Source organism: Canis lupus, chromosome 26 (assembly GCF_011100685.1).
Source record: "Canis lupus familiaris isolate Mischka breed German Shepherd chromosome 26, alternate assembly UU_Cfam_GSD_1.0, whole genome shotgun sequence".
NCBI lineage: Eukaryota > Metazoa > Chordata > Mammalia > Carnivora > Canidae > Canis > Canis lupus.
Genome location: NC_049247.1, coordinates 21,927,791 through 21,947,081, shown reverse-complemented (window position 1 = coordinate 21,947,081; position 19,291 = coordinate 21,927,791). Strand labels below are relative to the sequence as shown.

The following is a 19,291-nucleotide window of genomic DNA, read 5'->3' as shown; positions in this document are numbered from 1 at the left end:
TTTATGGAAAACTCTCAATTTCATTTTTATTGTTTCTTATAATTTTAAGTCTTGCAGAGATCTAAATTCTTATTGTGGCATCTCCATGGTGTCTGTTCTATGGAGGTGCTCCACTAGAGAGCCTGGTGTGCCTCATGGGCCCGATTAGATGCTTCTTCTCATGAACCGTTATGGATGCAGACACCTGGAAGGCCTTTTCCTAGTACTCTGAGTTGGGTCTGTAGCCTCTTGCACTGAGGGAACAGTTCAGTCAGAAACCACCTTGGTGCCTTCTCTCTGTCTTGGCTTTCAGAGTGGGCTATGAGTCAGCATCACCCTTCCTCAGTGCACTACAACCTCACAGATGGGGCCTGGTCTGAGATTTTTGTATCAGCTCTCCAGGTGATTTGTATAGACAGCTCTGGTAAAAGCCATTGGTCTCATCCAGCTTTTTCTCTTTTTGCAAATGAAGAAAAAGTCTGTACCAGTTTAGTGATCTATCTGGAGTTATGTGCAACTAGTTCCTGGCAAACCAGGCTTCAGGAATGCTGGGTGGGTGGGTTAGATTCCTAAGAGGCAGAAGCAGATAGGAACAAGCAGGACAGATACTGTGTCTGCCAGTGACTTTTAGCTCTTTGTTGCTGAACCACTGACTATGGGCTGGAGTGTATCCTACATGCTGGGGATCCAGCAGGGGACAAAGTCCCTGCTCACACAGAACTTACCCTCTAGGGCAGCTATCTCAATGACTTTGACTTCCAACTCATAGACCCAGAATCTAGCAGGGATAGCTACACTGAAGAATGAATATGGTTAGTATGTTGAAGGTTAAAACAACCAGTATTCTCCTGGTTGTCACCCAAGAACCATCTTCTTCCATTTGTGTTCCTATTCTATGAGGTATTTAAAAATATGAATAATTTGCAAGTATTATTTTTATTACCCAGTGACATGATTTAAACTTGAAATGGTTTTTTCTAAGTTTTCTGAGTTAAGTGTGTTTTGAAATGCATAGTATTTTATGAGCGTGAACCTGAATATCACTTTTATTATCCTCTCAACGGATTCAATTCCTTTTCAGAAGTCAGAAATTGCAAGAACCCAGCATGCTCAGAGGCAGTCTCCTGTCCACTCTAAATTAGATTTTAAAAAGGAAGTCCTTCCTTTGTGTGTGCAGATGTAGTGTGGGAGCTTCATGCTCTTTTCTGTACAATCTAACTACTGTGTACTTTATGAGGATAAAGTGATGCTGAGAACTGCTTAGTGGCAAGTACAATAAATGGTTGCCCTCAGATTTGGCTCTCACAAAGCCCTGGAGGTTGCTGGTGTCCTGGAAGCCAGAAGCTTGCTGTAGGAAAGTGACCCAAGCTGCAGGTGTCTATCCGAAGGCCATCAGAATGAAGATAGTCTCATTTAAGGCTTTCAAATCATAATAGTACTTGTTCTGTAACCCTGCTGAGGCATATCAAAGTCTCAGCCTTAAAGGAAAAACAGATTGGACATGAAATGCATCAGTGGCATCAGTAACAGAAGGCAGGGTCAGACGGTGTGAGCATTCTGCTTTCGGGAGAACATCAGATGTGTCTCCCATAAACACTGATTGGATGCTATGTATGTAAGATGGGAAAAAGTATTAGCTTGGCTTCTGTACTTGACTCTGGAACTGTCAGAAAAAGCTTTTGTCCACCAGAGAATTAGGTTAGGTAAATTTATAGGCCAGGAGTTTTCATTTGCATAAAGCTAGGGGTTTCACATCTAGGAGGGCAGCCAGGTTAGGTTCCATTCATTTCACTGTTTCTACCTGCCCTGCAAACCTGTCTCCTGCTAGTAGCCATCACCTGAGCTCTTGCTGGGGCATCTTGGAGTGTCCTGGAAAGGTCGCTCCTAACACAGAATTTGAAGAGAATACTTACTCTGCCTTGACTGATTCTACTTTTGTCCTGCATTTTATTTATTTCTGTTATTAATATATTTTATATACACCTGAGGCAGAATTACCCTCCAGGACTCCTTAGCAGGGTGGAATTGTCTGTCTTCTGTGTCTCCTTAGAAGTTCTCTGTTTTCAGGTTTAAGGTTAGCTGAACAACTGGGCCGAAGAGAAGATGAAGCCAAAATTCGCCATGGTCTTGGCCTCTCCCTTTGGGCTAGTGGGAACCTGGAGGAGTCTCAACATCAGGTGAGCAGAAGAATCCCTGTCTCAAGTGGATTTTGTTTCCAGAAGCATGGAAGACATTGGGATTACTGTCCTAGTAGTGATGACATTTGAGAGAAGGTGCTAACTTCTACACTTGGGTTGACATACAGGATCTCCAGTCCAGAAGCGTTGATCCATAGTGAAGATTCTTGCTCACTTGTATGATAGATTTCTCAATAATTTCTTTGGAATTCTTGTGTTATGTGCTACCATTCCTCATTAAACCTTAAAATGAAATTACATACATTATATGACAGAGGTTATTCAAGAATTCATAATTATTGGATTTAATGTCTTTATAGGTTTCTAGAAGTATCAGTAGATACTTCTTTCTCACACAAACCTCCCCTCCCCCCAAACACACACATACAGTTCATGTTTCAGCATATGCACAAATAGCTAAAGAGAAGCCCACTCTTTTACTGGCTCTGGAGACTGGAAAGATACTAGAGTTGTGGTTCCTCTCTCAAGCTGAAGGAGTTGTGAGATGGCGTCATCCAAAATAAGGCAGTTTAAAGAATTCTTTATTTCCTTGTTTTAAAAATTAAAGTTTATATTACTATAGTGATTTGCAATTTTCAAGTGCTGTCACTAACTGCATTTATTCCTTGAATAACCCCATGAGGTAGAATGATAACCATCCCCTTTGTAAAAAAGAAGAAACTGAGGCTACAGATCCTGCCCAAAGTCACAGAATGAATTTGTGCTGGAGTTGGGGATACTAAGTCTAAGTCTCTTAGTCTTGGAATCCTGCTTTTTAAATTTGCATCAATTTGAATTCAGTACTATTTCCAGCATATAAATATTAGACAAAAGTCTTGTGGAGAAATCGCTTGGAGCAACAGGACAAGGTCTTTGTAGGAATGTGAGAATCTGGTCCTTTGGGTATCTCTGGGAGCAGGTGTGACTCCAGGGGATCTTGTCCAAGGAAGATCTGACCCTGGTCACTGGTGTGGAGGGCAGTGGTTGATTCAGCTGAACTGCCTGCAGAAAGCTGTCCTCCTCCTGAAAGTGTGGTTGACATCATCTCATTTCCCCCCAGCCTAGTCCGTGTCCAGCCCACCTGCTCTGTGCCCGCACTCAGTCCAGACCTCGGGCTCCGTGAGGCCTGGGGAGGTAAATGAGGGCTGCTTGATGACAAGAGGAGAGTCTTTTTGTTTGTTATAATAAAAAATCAGCACTTGATTGGATTAACAGCTGATTTTTTTTCTTGTAACTTTCAGACTGTAAGTCCATAATCTTTGTCTTTTAGATCCCCTTATCTAATTGAACACATAAACTGTTAATCTATTGGATGTGATCTGATTGATGCCTTCTCAGGTTTGCAAGGACCTGCCTGGAAATAAAGATTCCATCTTTTCAAACCTCTTAAAAAATTGTTTGTAGATTGGGCACCAAGATTTGTATAGAAGTTGTCTCTAGTCAGTGAATAGCCAAGCCAGACAGAGGTTTCCGGGGAATGAGTAATACTCTTTGTCCCCTACTTGCAGCTCTACAGGGCATCGGCCTTGTTTGAAACAATCCGACATGAGGCGCAGCTGAGCACAGACTACAAACTCTCCCTCTTTGACCTGCAGACTTCATCCTACCAGGCCTTGCAGCGGGTGCTCGTCAGCTTGGGTGAGAGCAGCTGGGGTTCCTACTTCTTTCTTAAGTTGTTCAGTGATTGCTGTGATGAAATAGGATTTATTGTTATAACTGACTGTGAAGTCACAACTGCAATCCAGTCATTGAACATTTGTTTGTTTATTCAACAAATATTTGTAGAGCACCTACTAGGTGTGCTGTGTGTCAGCTCTGGGAATTAAAGTCAAGTCAATTAAACCAAGGCCTGGTTCCTGACCTCAGGAAGCATTTATACTATTGAAGGACAGAAGTCAGTGAGTCCAGTACAGTGTGACTGGTGCTAGAGTAAAATAAACTCAGTGCTGCTGGGAAAACAAAGCGTTTTGGCAGGCAGACCCAGGAGCCAGAGAGAGTGACTTAGGGCTAGAGATGATTGAGCCCAGTGTTCCCCCTCAGGTTCCCTCTCACTATTAATACCTGGGGAAAGTACCTGAGAAGATGGATCTGCCTTCTGGGCTGTGACCTAGTCAGTGATAATTCTCCCAGGCCTGGGTGCTGCATTGCACTGGGGCAGCACTTATTCCCTCATCAGGGCCTCAACTGTCAGTCAACCTCGTCCAGCTGCCCTGTCCTCTGCCTCTTCTCAGGCCTGTCCAGCTCTGCAGACCATTTCCACCAACCCAGAACTTGGATGGAAGAGGCATTCACCAGAACTAACAATGTCTTTGAAGTTGGATGTTGAAGCCTTGTTAATAACCTGTCCTTTGCTGTGTGTAGATGAATGCTCAGACTTCCCCTTGAAAAATGTATCTATTACATTTGCTCATTGCCTGAGATTACAATTTATTATCTATTATAATAACAGTGTTAAGTCTGCCTAACACTTTGGGCCCAATTTTCCAATGTGCACAGAAATCATCCCTGCTGTTCCAGTTAATAACTTAATAGGGTAAAGAAGACATTTGCATACACACAAGTAAATCCCCACTTTCTACTGATCCTGGAACTGTAGGAAGCTAGGGATCCTTGAAGTGCTGTTGGAGTGGCAGGATCTGGGCTCCTGCCTCTATTTGCTGTCTCTTTGGACCCTAGTTTGAGCAAATCTTCCATGTCTATATTTATGATGCAAGCAGACCTACTTCATTGTATTCCTTCTAAACACTCTAAATAATCTTCACTTGAAAATATGTTGCTTTATATATTTGGTGCCCTCATGTATATGCATTTAGCTTTTAAGCTAGATAACAGACTAGTCTTTTAGGGAAAGTGGGATCAGGAATTGGATTGAAAGACCGAGGAAAAGCTTTGAAAGGAGTAATTTCAAAGAACTAGAGACTTCAGAGGTTTAAACCGTTTGCCTGTGTGGACTAGAAGAGAAGAGAAGCAAGTGTTTGGGAGCCTAGAATGGAATGAGGTCTCAGCTCTAACAATAATATCACCATTAGATATGTAATACTTTGAATAACCCATCCAGTCATCATCACGTACAGCACCTCGGTCAATCTTTACAGTAGCCCTTTGAGATAGGTAGAACGACTATAATGATCCTCCTTTAGAGCCGAGGTCAATGAAGGGGGACAGGATACACTCAGCAGAGGGACTGGCAGGTGTAAAGGCACGGGAGGTATCACTTGGAGATGAAGAGTGTGCTGGTGGGGCTGGATAGTGTGATGCATAGAGGGGCTGCATCGCAGAGAGATAGAAAGATGGTCAGGAGCCAGGCCTGTATGCTTATCTGCTAAGGCCAAGTTAAAATAAAAATTGAGCAGGGAAGTGAGAGGGTAACCAGCGTGCAAAGCATTAGGTTCAAGTAGCTCGAGTGAATGATGATAGGAGGCCAGGGAGTAACTTAGCATGTGGATCGGAGAATGGGCAGGCCTGAGGACCATCCTCTGAACAAAGTTGGCTTTCTAGGGGTATGGCTGTTGACGGGGGAAAGCCCAGTGGGTTAGAGTGGTGTGGGAATCTGAAAATGTGGGGTTTTATAAGAGTGGCACTATACTCATCATCTGAGGCAGGGGGTTGGATTTGAAACAGACTGTGCCCCACATAGGAGGGCAGAGACAGTGAGGTTTCTGCCTAGGATCTCTGTACCTGATGGTCCTCTGTGGATAAACACACTCCCCAGGGACTCCTCACTCTATGGCTTTTGTGTCCTAGGCCATCATGATGAAGCCCTGGCTGTGGCAGAAAGAGGACGGACGAGGGCATTTGCTGATCTACTGGTAGAACGACAAACAGGACAACAGGACTCCGACCCCTACTCCCCAGTCACTATTGATCAGATCTTAGAGGTGGTTAATGGCCAGAGGGGACTAGTGCTTTACTATTCCCTGGCTGCAGGCTACCTGTATAGCTGGCTGCTTGCTCCTGGGGCAGGTAAGATCTCTTTCTATGGGAACTGGGCAATTAAGACACTAGACTGTGAAAGTCTAATGAATAGAGGTAGAAGAGGTGTATTACCATAGATCAGACGAAGGAGCTGATGTCGACTTTCAGCAAAACCTCAGCCACGGTGGTTCCATGGTGGGGCATTCAATTAAGAAGACAGCCGAGCTTTCTCATTCCCCCAAGAAATCACCGCTCCTCACTAGTGAATGTGGAAGCATTTATCAAGGAGCATGAAGAGCAGGAGGATGAATTTCACCAGCAGCACTGTTTTTTAGGCAGCTGTTGTTCATTAGCTAATAAAGTGATGACTGTAAGTCCTAACGAGTTCTTTCTAGATATGATTTAATAATTGTGACCCTTTGTCATGGTAAAGTTAGACTAAAATGATAATGGCAGCTTGTATCCACAGTATATAAATGAAGTCTTATGCTTGAAATTTCTGAGTTTAGCAGAACCCATTTTAACCAGTTCTGTGTAAATCTATTTCCAAAGTAAAAATCCCCTTTGATTAAATCAGCATTAAATGTTCAGGCTGTAACTGTTTCACTAAATACAGAACCACTAATTAGCTGTTAGGGCCATATTTTTTGCATAATAAAATGCTGATGGCTTTACCGTGTTGGAGACACACCAGATCCAATTAGAGTTTATTGACTGGGGAAGGGGATCTTATAATTGGGAATCTTGAAGAATGGGCTTCTTGAATATCTGTAAGCCAATTTCAGAAAGTTCAACTGCCAGGAGAATTGACAAGATTTTCTTTTTTTTTTTTTTTCTTTTCTTTCTTTCTTTCTTTTTTTTTTTTTTTTTGACAAGATTTTCTTGATTGTGTTTCTGTTCCTTTGATTTAAAAAAAAAATGATGGCTGGGTGACAATTCTCAGATGCCTCTTGGGTTATGAGCACTTGTGCCTCTACATTCTATGCCTCGGCATTATTTTTTATAATCTTTTCCTCTTAATTCCATGTTTTTTATGGGTTTCCCATAAAGAACAGTCTTACCTCTGACCTTTTTATGCTGAAGGTTTGAGTTGTGATATTCATGGTGACTTGGTGTGAGTGTCAGCTACAATGGAATGAAGCCCTGTGTATGCCAGTCCCCCAGAGGGGCACTGATACCTAGAAGGACATGGCTGATGATGGAGGTATCAAGCTCTTTCTCTCTGTCATTGTTATGTTTGGGGGACATGATTTGACAGGTGGTATGTCCAAATCCTGTCATAATGAGCCATGTATAATGAGGCTCCCATTGTTTCTCTTTTTCGTCCTCTTTGCTCTTAATGAGACTCTGAAGCTTTCACTGGGGCTCTAATCCAATCAGAGAGGACCAGCGTTTTCCAGGGCTGACACACCTCATTACCATTTGAGAATATGTCCTATGTTTATTGCCAGAAAACTGCTATGGATTGCTTCAGTTTCATGCAGCCATAATTTTTTGCTCCTTTAATCCATTAATGATGGTTGACCAGTTAGTCTTATTTAAAAATGGCTTAAAATATTTTTATCTGGCCTTTGTACTACAGTGTATTTGTTTTGACTTGCTTTTGAGAAATGAAAGGTCTTTGAGTAACACAGTTTCTGCTTGGCTAGTTATATTTTTGTTCAGGATTTCAGTTTCTGGGGAGAATATACCTTGGCACGCTCATGCACTATTCGGGAAAGAAAACTTTCCCTAGTTGGTGCTTCTGAGAAGCATCTGTTTGGAAATACATATGAAGTAGTCATCATTCCATGAACTTCTAAATATATTGTCAGAATCAGGAGCCTTATCTTGAATTCCTAGTTTAAAGCACCAGACCTGATCACAAAAGCTGTGGAAATGGGTACTGACCAAACTCCGGAAAACTCTCTTGAGACATCAGATTTCAGGATTTCTTCACATGGTTTGGATGCCAAAGAGGGCTATCCTCTTGCCTTCAGCTCTCCCTCCCACAACCTCGATGTTGCATAATACTGGCTGTGCCTTTCTTGTTTCAGGAATTCTGAAGTTTCATGAACATTACCTGGGTGATAGCACAGTGGAAAACTCCAGTGACTTCCAGGCTGGCAGCAGCGCGGCTCTTCCAACATCCACCAGCTCGGCCCTGGAGCAGCACATCGCCAGTGTGAGAGAGGCCCTGGGGGTGGAGTCTTACTACTCGAGGCAAGTAGTACAATGTTCCTAGTCCCACATTCAGATACAGTCTCAGGGTTGTTAGGGTTTTTTTCTTTCTTTTGTAAACATCCTATTTGAACTAAATGGAAGAAATCTTTTGGAATTCTCACTTTAGTGCATAGTCTGTTCAAGTTGCTTCAGGAGAAACAATATGTGTCTCTGGAGCATAGACCCCTTACTGGGCTGTCTTTATTCTTTTTGGTAATTTCCCTTCAGATAGGTAAAGTTCTCCTCAGAGATGCACATTTTCTGAGGAGGGTTTGTTTGTAGAATGTGTAAACCTAAGCATGACTTTGAATTTAACATACCAGCTAATTAAAACTGAGGTGATTTTTGAGTTATAAACCAATTAATAATGAATTTGCTTGTACTACAGTCAAATGCCTGTTTGAGAGAGTAATTTAACACTGGTGACAGGATCTGTGCATTGCGAGGCTGAGGTGAAGACAGTTGAACTCCCAGTATGGAAAATAGAGAATGGAAGTGCTTTCTGCAAAGATTGTAAAAGTTATATGCTTATGGAAATGTTTTATCACGATTGACTGTTTTACATACAGAAAATAATTTCCACAAGCACCCTGCTGCTGGGGAAAATCAAAAGAAGAGGGTGCCGTGGAGCGGGGTGGTAGCCAGATTTTCAGACATCTCAGTCATCCATCCTGTGCTTTAACAAGTGTCGAGAAGGTCTGTGTGTTAGCTGTGTCAGGTTCCAGAGACATCTGCTTGTCTCTTGAATGATTTCATTTGCAATCATGGAAATCCTAAGATATCACCATAATTCTTTGGAGATGCTTATCCCAGACTCCCAAGTATGTGTTGGTCATTGCTAGCAGCTGGATTGATCTTTGGGGTGCTTATGAAGTTGAGGACAAGTTCTTAGATGAGCCTCGATAATGTAATGTCAAAGGTGGAAGGTGCTGTTGGGTCTTCTAGCCGAACTCCTTTATTTAGCAAAAGCCAGCATGAAATAAGACTGCTGACAGCCAAGTTAGTGTCAGAGCTAGGATCACAACAATAGAGATCTCACCCAGACTCCCAGGCCACTGCTTGTTCTGTTCTTAATTATCAAAATTAATATCATATTTGAGAAAATAGCCAAAGCATGTAAGAATGTCATCTCCAGCTTCTGTGTGTATGAAGTATGAACAGGCTTCAGCCACATGCACACATTGTTGTCTTATTTCTTCTATGGCTGCAGTGCATCCTGGAGCATCTCTTCCCTTTTCCCTGGGTAGCATTGTGGTGATTACAGGGGCTTGACAGTTTGGTAACCCCAAGAACTTGGAAGTAAGGCTATTCTCTGAAATGTAATTATACATGACCATAAAATAGGTTAGGCCAGGGGTGTGCAAAGCTGCTTCAGCAGACAGAGTGGTACCTCAGTCTGATTCCAATGTAACCTGACCAAAGTTATTGCATATCCAAATTGAGTGTTAAAGAAGATGGTTGGCCAGCCATAGAAACAGAAAATGAGGGAGAGGAGGGCAGATTTGGGCAGTGCTCATTTCTGACACTGTCAAAGGGAGATAGAGTCTTGGCTAAGGGACTTGAAGTCCTATTTGAAGGCTGTTCCCACAGTAGACCTGCAGTCTTCATGTTCTCTTATCCTTCCCGTTTTCCCTCCTTTCCACAAATATTGGGACACCTGCTTTATACTAGGTACACCAGAGATCGGGAGTAAAGTGGTGAGTAAGGCAGACATGGCTCCTATTACCAGGGACCTGAAATATTAGAAACAACAGAGCATATACAATCTTTTAATTAAAATTGCCATAGCACTTAAAGGAAAATGCAGGGTGGATAAAAATGTGTAAGTGAGGAACCTATCTGGGGAGTTGGGGAAGCTTCCTTGGGGAGAGGATATTTGAGCTGAGCTCTGAAGGAGGAGGAGAAATAGAAGAGATGAAGGCCACCTTAGGCAGTTGCACGAAGGCTTTCAGTAACTCTGGTGGAGAAGACCTCTCAGGTTATCTCCCTGCCTTCCCTTGTTCAGGTCCTGTGCTTCTTGTCAAACCTTCTGATTATTATATGGTTTCTCATGTAAGTCTACATGCAAATAGACAATGTGCAAAATAAACTGGCCTTCTGGTCTGTGCAACTCTTCTTGTTTAACAAATGTGCGCTCTCAAGGCAAAGCCTCTTTGAGCACATTAACATCAAATTTTCAAACTTGTAGGACCACAGTCCAGAGCCTTCTCTGAGATGAGATCATGAAGGGACACAAGCATGCAATGCCTCCCATTTGAAACCTCTGTGCATGCAGAGGTAGTTTTTGTCTGTTGCCTCTGTTACAGCACTGTGGTGGCCACACCTGCATCATCTCAGGGCAAACCAACCCTAATAGGGCTCAGCCTGCATGAAAATATAGATTTTATTTGATCCCAATTCTCATTGTATCTAGATTAGGATTCATCATCAGAAGGAAGTAGACTACCCTTTGACTCTTCCCAGTATCTTTCCCCACCCTCCATTGGCCACTATGTTTAACTCTAAACACTTGTGCCTAAGCAGTTATTTTGTATGATACTGGAGATTGAGTAATTTTGCTTCCAGGTGACTTTTGAATTGAAAAAATGGCTTTGGGTTATAGTTCAGCTCTTCATCAATGGTAGGGAGAGAAGAGAGACTGTAACTTGATTAATTCCCCACATTAATCTTTTCCTCTCTACTCTATATAGAAAGCTAACAAGGTAGGGTGAGTCCTTAGGGATGAGTTCTTAGGGATCTCTGTAGGATGTTGGGTGGCTTGATGCTTAGTATGACTTTGTTGAACTGCCCCTGATAGCTTTGATACCCAGTTTAGGCTGCCAGAAATAAGGTCTTTTCTGCTGCTTTGGATTCGTCTTATTAGAAATTTGTTCATATTTTGTGAGCTTAACCTCAAAATGGAATACTTCAGTGACATGGTTTGAATTTACTAGAATGGAGTTTTGTGAGACTCTGGTTTCTGCCTCACAGTTTCATGAAAACAGTATGAAAATTTCAGTGTCAGATAAATTATTGTTCATCTATAAAATTTTAAAATATTTTTAAAGCTATAATGCTTAATAATAGTAAAGATGCAGTGGATAAGCAGTCTCATACAGTAGGGATATAAATTAGTCTAGCCTTTCTAAAATTAATCTGCCAGTAGTATAAAAAATCATTAAATGTTCATGCCCTTTGACCCCCAAATTCTCATTTTGGAAATATGGTAAAGAGGAATATTTATAATAGATCTATATATTATAGAAAAAATCATGTATTTATATATTTATTTGAGAGAGAGTGTGTGTGAGTGGGGAGGGAGAGGCAGAGGGAGAGAGAATCTTAAACAGGCTTCATGCTCAGGGTGGAACCCGATGCAGGGGTTAGACTCATGACCCTGAGATGATGACCTGAACTGAAATCAGGAGTCAGATGCTTAACTGACTGAGCCACCCAGGCACCTCATTATAGAAAATTATAAAACCCTAAATGTCCACAATAATTGAATGTCAAATTATTTTATATCTATCCAATATAATATTACATTGTAATTAAAATTATGTTTATAGAGAATTTTTAATCACATAGCCAAATGTTTACGGTAAAATATTAAGTGAAAAAATAGGATATAGAATTATTATAAATACTAATTTAAATTTTATAATATATACAAAATATGGGTATGAAACGTAAGAAAAAAAATCCTTAGAAGGAAATAAGCTGTAGTGTTAGTGGTAATTATAGGTGGATGGTGGAATTATAGATTTGTGGAATTTTATTCTTTATACTGTTCCTTATTTTCAGTGTTTTCACAATGGACACATGTTACTTTTTAAATTAGAAATAAAGCCATGAATTAACAACTCTGTCACTCAAAAGGAAAAAAAGAAAGCTTTCTGTAATCAGCTTACATAGAATAAAATCCAAGTTTTGGAGCTTTGTACCATGATCTAGCTTAGCTCTAGGAAGGCATTCTGGGTTTATTTTTCATCTTGCCTCTTGGCAAACACCATGCTCCAGCTACCATACCTTCTTTTCTTTTCTCTAAATGTACCCTGTGCCTTCTTCCCCTCTCTAGCTCAGGTATCTCTAACCTCTGAATCTGTAGGTGCAGCTGCCCACCAAACATCCCTGCATGAGAATCTTCAAGGAATCTCTAGTCTAAAATCTCTAAATCCCAACTCTTGAGTTTCCCCATTTCCCTCCTCAATTAGTCATTGTAATATACACCACATTAACAGAATGAAGAACAAAAACCACATGATCATCTCTATAGATGCAGAAAAGACATTTGACAAAGTTTAATATTCTTTCATGATTAAAAAAGAAAGCACTCAACAAGCTGGGAAAAGAAGGAAATTACTTCACATAATTTCATAATTTTTATGTGTATGAAAAACTTACAGCTAATATCATACTCAATGATGAAAACTGAAATAATTCCTTCCAAGATCAAGAACAAGGTAAGGATACCCTCTCTTGTCACTTCTATTCAACATAGTACTGGAAGTCCTAACCAGAGTAATTAGGCAAAAAAAATAAAATAGAAGTCCTCCAGATTGCAAAGAAGAAGTAAAATTATGTCTGTTCACAAGTGACATGATATTATATTTAGAAAACCCTAAACATTATACCAAAAACCCTGTTAGAACTAATAAAAAAACAAACAAAAAAACTAATAAACATATTTAGCAGGGTTGTAGGTTGCAAAATCAGGACTCAAAAATCAGTTGCATATCTATATACTATAATGAATAATTCGAGAGGGAAATTAAGAAAACAAACCCCATTTATAATAGCATCAAAAAGAATGAAATACTTAGGAATAGGGCAGCCCCCATGGCTCAGCAGTTTAGCGCCACCTTCATCCAAGGGTGTGATCCTGGAGACCTGGGATCAAGTCCCATGTGGGGATCCCTGTATGGAGCCTGCTTCTCCCTCTGCCTATGTCTCTGCCTTTCTCTCTCTCTCTTTCTCTCTTTCTGTCTCTCATGAATAAATGAATTAAAATCTTAAAAAAAAAGAGAAATACTTAGGAATAAATTTAACTCAGGAGGTGAAAGACTTTATACTGAAAACTGAAAAACATTGCTGAAAGAAATTAGAGAAAAAAATAAATGGAAAGACATCCCATGTTCATGGATTGGAAGAATTAATATTGTTAAAATGTCCATACTACCCAAAGCAATCTATAGATTCAATATAATCCCTATCAAAATTCTGATGGTATTTTTTACAAAAATAGAAAAAAATATTCCTAAATTCATGTGGAATCTCAAAGGACCCCCCAAAAAACTGAAGCAATTTTGTGGAATCAAAACAAAGCCAAAGGCCACACACTTCCTAATTTTAAAACATCACAATGGTATAGTCATCAAAATGGCAAAGTACTAGCATAAAAACAGAGACACACAGGTTAATGGAATAGAATATACAAGAAATAAGCCCTGACATATAGGTCAAATGATCTTTGACAGGAGTATCAAGACTACATATTAGGGAAAAGGATAGTCTCTTCAACAAATGGGTGCTGGAAAACTGGATGCCAAAGAATGAAGTTAAACCCTTGTCATACACCATATATAAAAGTTAACTCAAGGGCAGCCCAAGTGGCTCAGCGGTTTAGCATCGCCTTCAGCCCAGGGCGTGATCCTGGAGACCTGGGATCGAGTCCCACGTCAGACTCCCTGCATGGATCCTGCTTCTCCCTCTGCCTGTGTCTCTGCCCCTCTCTCTCTCTCTCTCTGTGTGTGTGTGTGTGTGTCTCATGAATAAATAAAATCTTAAAAAAAAAAGTTAACTCAAAATAAATTAAAAACCTAAAACATAAGACCTGAAAGTATAAAACAACTAGGAAAAGCTTCATAGCACTGAATTTGGCAGGGATTTCCTGGGTATGACAACACAGATAACAAAAATGAAAATTACACAAGTGGGATTATATCAACTTTAGACTTCTGCACAGCAAAGGAAATAATCAACAGAGTGAAAAGACAACCTATGGAATAGGATAAAATATTTTCAAACCATATATCTGATAAGGAGTTACTATTTAGAATATGTAAAGAACTCCTACAAGCTAACAACAACAACAAAAACAATTTGATTTGAAAATGGACAAAGGACTTGAGTAGACATTCTCCAGAGAAGATAAACAGATGGCCGACAAGCACCTGAGAAGATGCTCAACATCACTAATCATCAGGGAAATGCAAATCAAAACCACAATGAGATACATATCACCTTACACCTGTTAAGATGGCCACTATCAGGACACCTGGGTGGCTCAGTGGTTGAGCATCTGCCTTCAGCTCAGGGCGTGATCCTGGTGTCCCAGGATTGAGTCCCACATTGGGCTCTTTGCCAGAAACCTGTTTTCTTCCTCTACCTGTGTCTCTGCCTCTCTCTGCATGTCTCTCATGAATAAATAAATAAAAATCTTAAAAAAAAAGAGATGGCCACTTTAAAAAAAATAAACAGGAAATAACAAGTGTTGGCAAAGATGTGAAGTCAGAACTCTTGTGTTCTGTTGGTGGGAATGTAAAATGATGTAGCCACTATGGAAAACAGTATGGAGGTATGTTTTTTACCACAATAAAAAAAGGTATAAAAAGTATATTTGAAGGGTTCCTGGGTGGCTTATTGGTTAAGTATCTGCCCTCAGCTCAGGTCATGATCTCAGGGTCCTGGGATCGAGCCCCACGTTGGGTTCCCTGCTCAGTGGGAGCCTGCTTCTCCCTCTCCCTCTACCCCGCCCCCACTCATTCTCTCTCTCTCTCTCTGTCTCCCTCTGTCTCCCTCTGTCTCTCTCTGTCTCTTTCTCAAATAAATAAATAAGATCTTTAAAAAAATGCATTGGAACCTGCCTACTCTGTCTCTACCACCACAAGCACAGTGGAGGTCCCCCATCATCTCTATCCTGAACCACTGCTGCTGCTTCCTCTCTCTGCCTTCCGCCCCCTTCACTCATAGATGTATTTCGGACTATGCTTCCTTGTTCTCCCCATCACAAAGGATCCCCTTCAAAGGTTCTGATGTTTTCTAGATTTCACATTCCTTAGGGCAGCCTGCAAGCCCTGGTAATCTCGCTTCTGTCTGCCCTTTGTTTTTGTTTTGTTTTGTTTTTAGATTTTATTTATTTATTCATGAGAGACACAGAGAGAGAGGCAAAGACACAGACAGAGGGAGAAGCAGGGAGCCCGATTTGGGACCTATCCCGGGACTCCAGGATCACGCCCTGGGCTGACGGCATGCGCTAAACTGCTGAGCCACCCAGGGATCTCTCTGTCTGCCCTTTGAATGACACCTCTAGTCCTTCAGCTTGACGTAGCCCTCGGCCTCTTTTCACCACCAAGGCTTCTCCAAGGGCTGTTCTACCTTAAGGTTTTGCTTGTGCCCTTCCTTCTCTGTGTAAAGTTCTTCCCACTGCTGTTGGCTGGTTCCATCTCATCCTTCAAACTCCTGCTTCCATGGTAATTCCTCAGAAAGGCCTTTCAGAAGCTGACCTGTTGGTTTCATTCACCTCTGCATCCCCAGTGCTTGGGGGCAATCTTGCAACATAGTATATGCTTAATGAATGTTTAAGTGAGCAACCAACTGACTCTCTGAATACACACACTAAGCACTTCTCCCTGCTGCACAGAATTACCCTAGTTTTCCTACAGATATTCTAATTGTCCAGTCTCACACCGTTTCCATCAGGACCACCTAGAGACCCAAGTCCAAATCAGGTTTTTGCCTCCCCTCTCAGGTGCTTAATAATAGCACTTATTTTGTTCTTCCTTATTTTGTCATCACCTGACTTGAGTGTCTTCCCAGGCAGATGGTGATACCATGGAAAGCAGATGCTGTGTCCTCTCTGAATGCTCATTGCTAACACAGTGCCTGGCCCATAGTGAAATGCCCATAAATTTGAATTTCAGTCACCAGAAGATGTGCTGTGAGCACACTCTCTGTTCATGCTGGACTGATTTATTGACTCTCTTTTTCTAGTGGATGTAAAATACACTGTGCCCCTAGAAATTGAGTCTCTGTGCCTTGGGGAGCACCTTCATTCAATTACCCACAGCCTGGCTGCGGTGTCCTTGTTATTCTACAGACCGTTTTTGCTTTCTTTAATGGCATCTTGCTGCTGAAAGGAAGTGCAGTGCTACAAAGGAGTTTCTGAAAATGGATTTAAAATAAAAGAACTGCTTTTATTAAGTGTTTAATAAGGACTTCCAGTCCCTTCCTTCCTCCCAGATCAAAAGAGGCGTAGATTGAAACCACTGTATTAGAACATGAACCTCCCATAAGGGAGATGTTATGAATTTCAAAACACATCTTCAGTTTTTAATTCTGATACTTAGCCAGAATCTTGCTGTTTCCTGGACACCTGGGACAGTGCAGTGACACTTTGGTGATGCTAAGCTGACCGGTGAGAACACTAGTAGGTGTGGAAGGAGTGCTTCCAAAGGATTTTAAATAAATTGCAATCATAGACTGCCCTTATAATAGGGGAAATATTCTTTCATTGTAATGAATATTAAACCTTGATAAATTACAGCTGTTATTTTTGTTTCTTTCGATGCTTTTCTAGATTTTTAATTTTTTTACAGAAAGTTATTTTTCTAATCTAGTGCATTTTCTGATTTCACTGATTAATTTAGATTGTACCAGTTTGTAAATGCTGATGACTTCAGTTAGTTCTGGACTGATAACAAGTGGCAACTGTTCAATCTGACAGCACCAAGTGCTGGAGGAGATGTGGGTCCATGAGATAGCTCGTATGAGGCTGGTGAGAGAATACATAGGAACAACCACATCAGCAGATAGGTTAGTGGGCAGCCCGGGTGGCTCAGCGGTTTAGCGCTGCCTTCAGTCCAGGGCATGATCCTAGAGACCCGGGATCGAGTCTCACGTCAGGCTCCCTGCATGGAGCCTGCTTCTCCCTCTGCCTTTGTCTCTACCTCTCTCTCTCTCTCTTCTCTGTGTATTCTCATGAATAAATAAATAAAATCTTTAAAAAAAAGAAGAAGAAGACAGGTTAGCATTACTTTCTAAAGCTGAATATTCACTTAGCCTTTGACCTAGGGATACATCAGAGGTATACTGTCCAAGAGAGGCTTTTGTATGTGAGCAAGAAATTTCAGAATTGCACTGTAAACATAGCAAAATGCTGGAAACTCACATGCCATCAGTGAGAGGGTGGATGAGTAATAGTCCCAAAATGGAATATTAAGTAACAAAGAGATGAGCCAAAGTGAACCCAAAGATGTGGCTAAATCTTAGAAATATAATCAATGGGAAAAAAGCAGATCCCCAGATATTAACAATAGCATAAAGTCCTTTTAATAGAATTAAAACAACTAAAATAAAAAGATGCTTTTAGGAATATAGCTAGCTCTAATAAAACTTATATAGAAAGGACAGGCAGGGGAAGATGGCTATGGGATTTGAGATGGGACTTTCCTCTGTCTGGGGAGGCAGGGTATGGGCTCCCTGGGAGGTAACAAATGGTAAGATGTATGCTATTCTCTCCATTTTGTTTTGGGTAGTGGTTTTGTGAATACTTATTAGATTATTTAAAAATTACTAAGTAGGGGATCCCTGGGTGGCTCGGCGGTTTAGCGCCTGCCTTTGGCCCAGGGCGCAATCCTGGAGTCCCGGGATCGAGTCCCATGTTGGGTTCCCTGCTTTTCCTTCTGCCTGTGTCTCTGCCTCTCTCTCTCTCTCTCTATCATGAATAAATAAATAAATAAATAAATCTTAAAAATAATTACTAAGTAAATCAATGAAAGCAGGCCATGTATGGATCAATGATGAAAGAGTGTCATGAACCAAAGATTATGATTAATCCAATCCCAAAGAGATCCTCCCACCCCCCAAAAAGAAAAAAAAAGCACAATTTTTAAAACAAATTTCAAAAGCCAGATTGACTATGACGTATTTAATCCATGCAAATGGACAATTGATAGATTGCTTTAGATTATTTGTATCTGTTCTTTGAAGCAAGTACCCAAGCATTGTCATTGTCATACTGTTGCTTATTTTAAGTTACAATTTGTACTTGAAAGTTGTCTTTATAATATTTTCTAATTCTGGATTTTTTTAATAAAGATTTTATTTATTTATTCATGAGAGAGAGAGAGAGAGAGAGGCAGAGACACAGGCAGAGGGAGAAGCAGGCTCCATGCAGGGAGCCCAACATGGGACTAGATCCCAGGTCTCCAGGATCAGGCCCTGGGCTAAAGGTGGCACTAAACCCCTGAGCCACCCGGGCTGCCCCTAATTCTGGCTTTTCGATAATCAAAGCTGACCTCCCAATCAATCTGAACTAGTGAGTTTTTATTTTAAAAATCAAATATTTTTTTCTTATCCCAAATCATTTCCAGAACTATTGGAGTAAAAGTGGATATAATAATTTGGGACATTTATTTTGTTTCTTAAAATAAAGAATTTCCAATTTCATTCTAAATTAGGGTAGGTTACCATTTTTTTTTTTTTTTTTTTATGATAGTCACACAGAGAGAGAGAGAGAGGCAGAGACCTAGGCAGAGGGAGAAGCAGGCTCCATGCACCGGGAGCCCGACGTGGGATTCGATCCCGGGTCTCCAGGATCGCGCCCTGGGCCAAAGGCAGACGCTAAACCGCTGCGCCACCCAGGGATCCCTAGGTTACCATTTTTGAAAATAGTTTCTAAGCATACAGTCCATCTGTGCCAGAGCTGGTTCTGAGCCTGGAGATATATGCATGCATAATAGCTAGAGTTCTTGGCCTTGCAGTAGCTCACAGTGTGAAACATACAACAAATGTGTAGATTATTAATCCACCACATGCAAAATGTTATGATAAAGGTCTAAACAAAGAAGGCTGCTCCTGGATCTGCCTTCTTGGAGGCAAGGCAGTGGTTCCAGAGGTCTCCAGGGAGATGACATTTGAGGGGGGCCCTGGAAAATGAGGGGAGGAAAGTCACTGTGAGTAGAGGAATTCCTCCCTGGGTGAAGGGATAGAGGGGGTAAAGGCTCATGGCTTCTAGATGATGAATGGTGGTTACAAGA

At 41.1% G+C, this 19,291-nt stretch overlaps 1 protein-coding gene across 2 annotated transcripts in view; it reads left to right on the top strand.

Moving 5' to 3' along the window:
* The window catches only part of TTC28 (tetratricopeptide repeat domain 28), a 625,414-nt gene that overhangs the window by 511,915 nt on the left and 94,208 nt on the right, over window positions 1–19,291 (top strand). For both annotated transcript variants that reach the window (XM_038575519.1, XM_038575520.1), the window contains 4 exons: window positions 2,047–2,156; window positions 3,665–3,794; window positions 5,901–6,119; window positions 8,108–8,273. In XM_038575519.1, coding sequence (XP_038431447.1) covers window positions 2,047–2,156; window positions 3,665–3,794; window positions 5,901–6,119; window positions 8,108–8,273 — 625 coding nt within the window. The remainder of the gene's footprint in view (window positions 1–2,046; window positions 2,157–3,664; window positions 3,795–5,900; window positions 6,120–8,107; window positions 8,274–19,291) is intronic.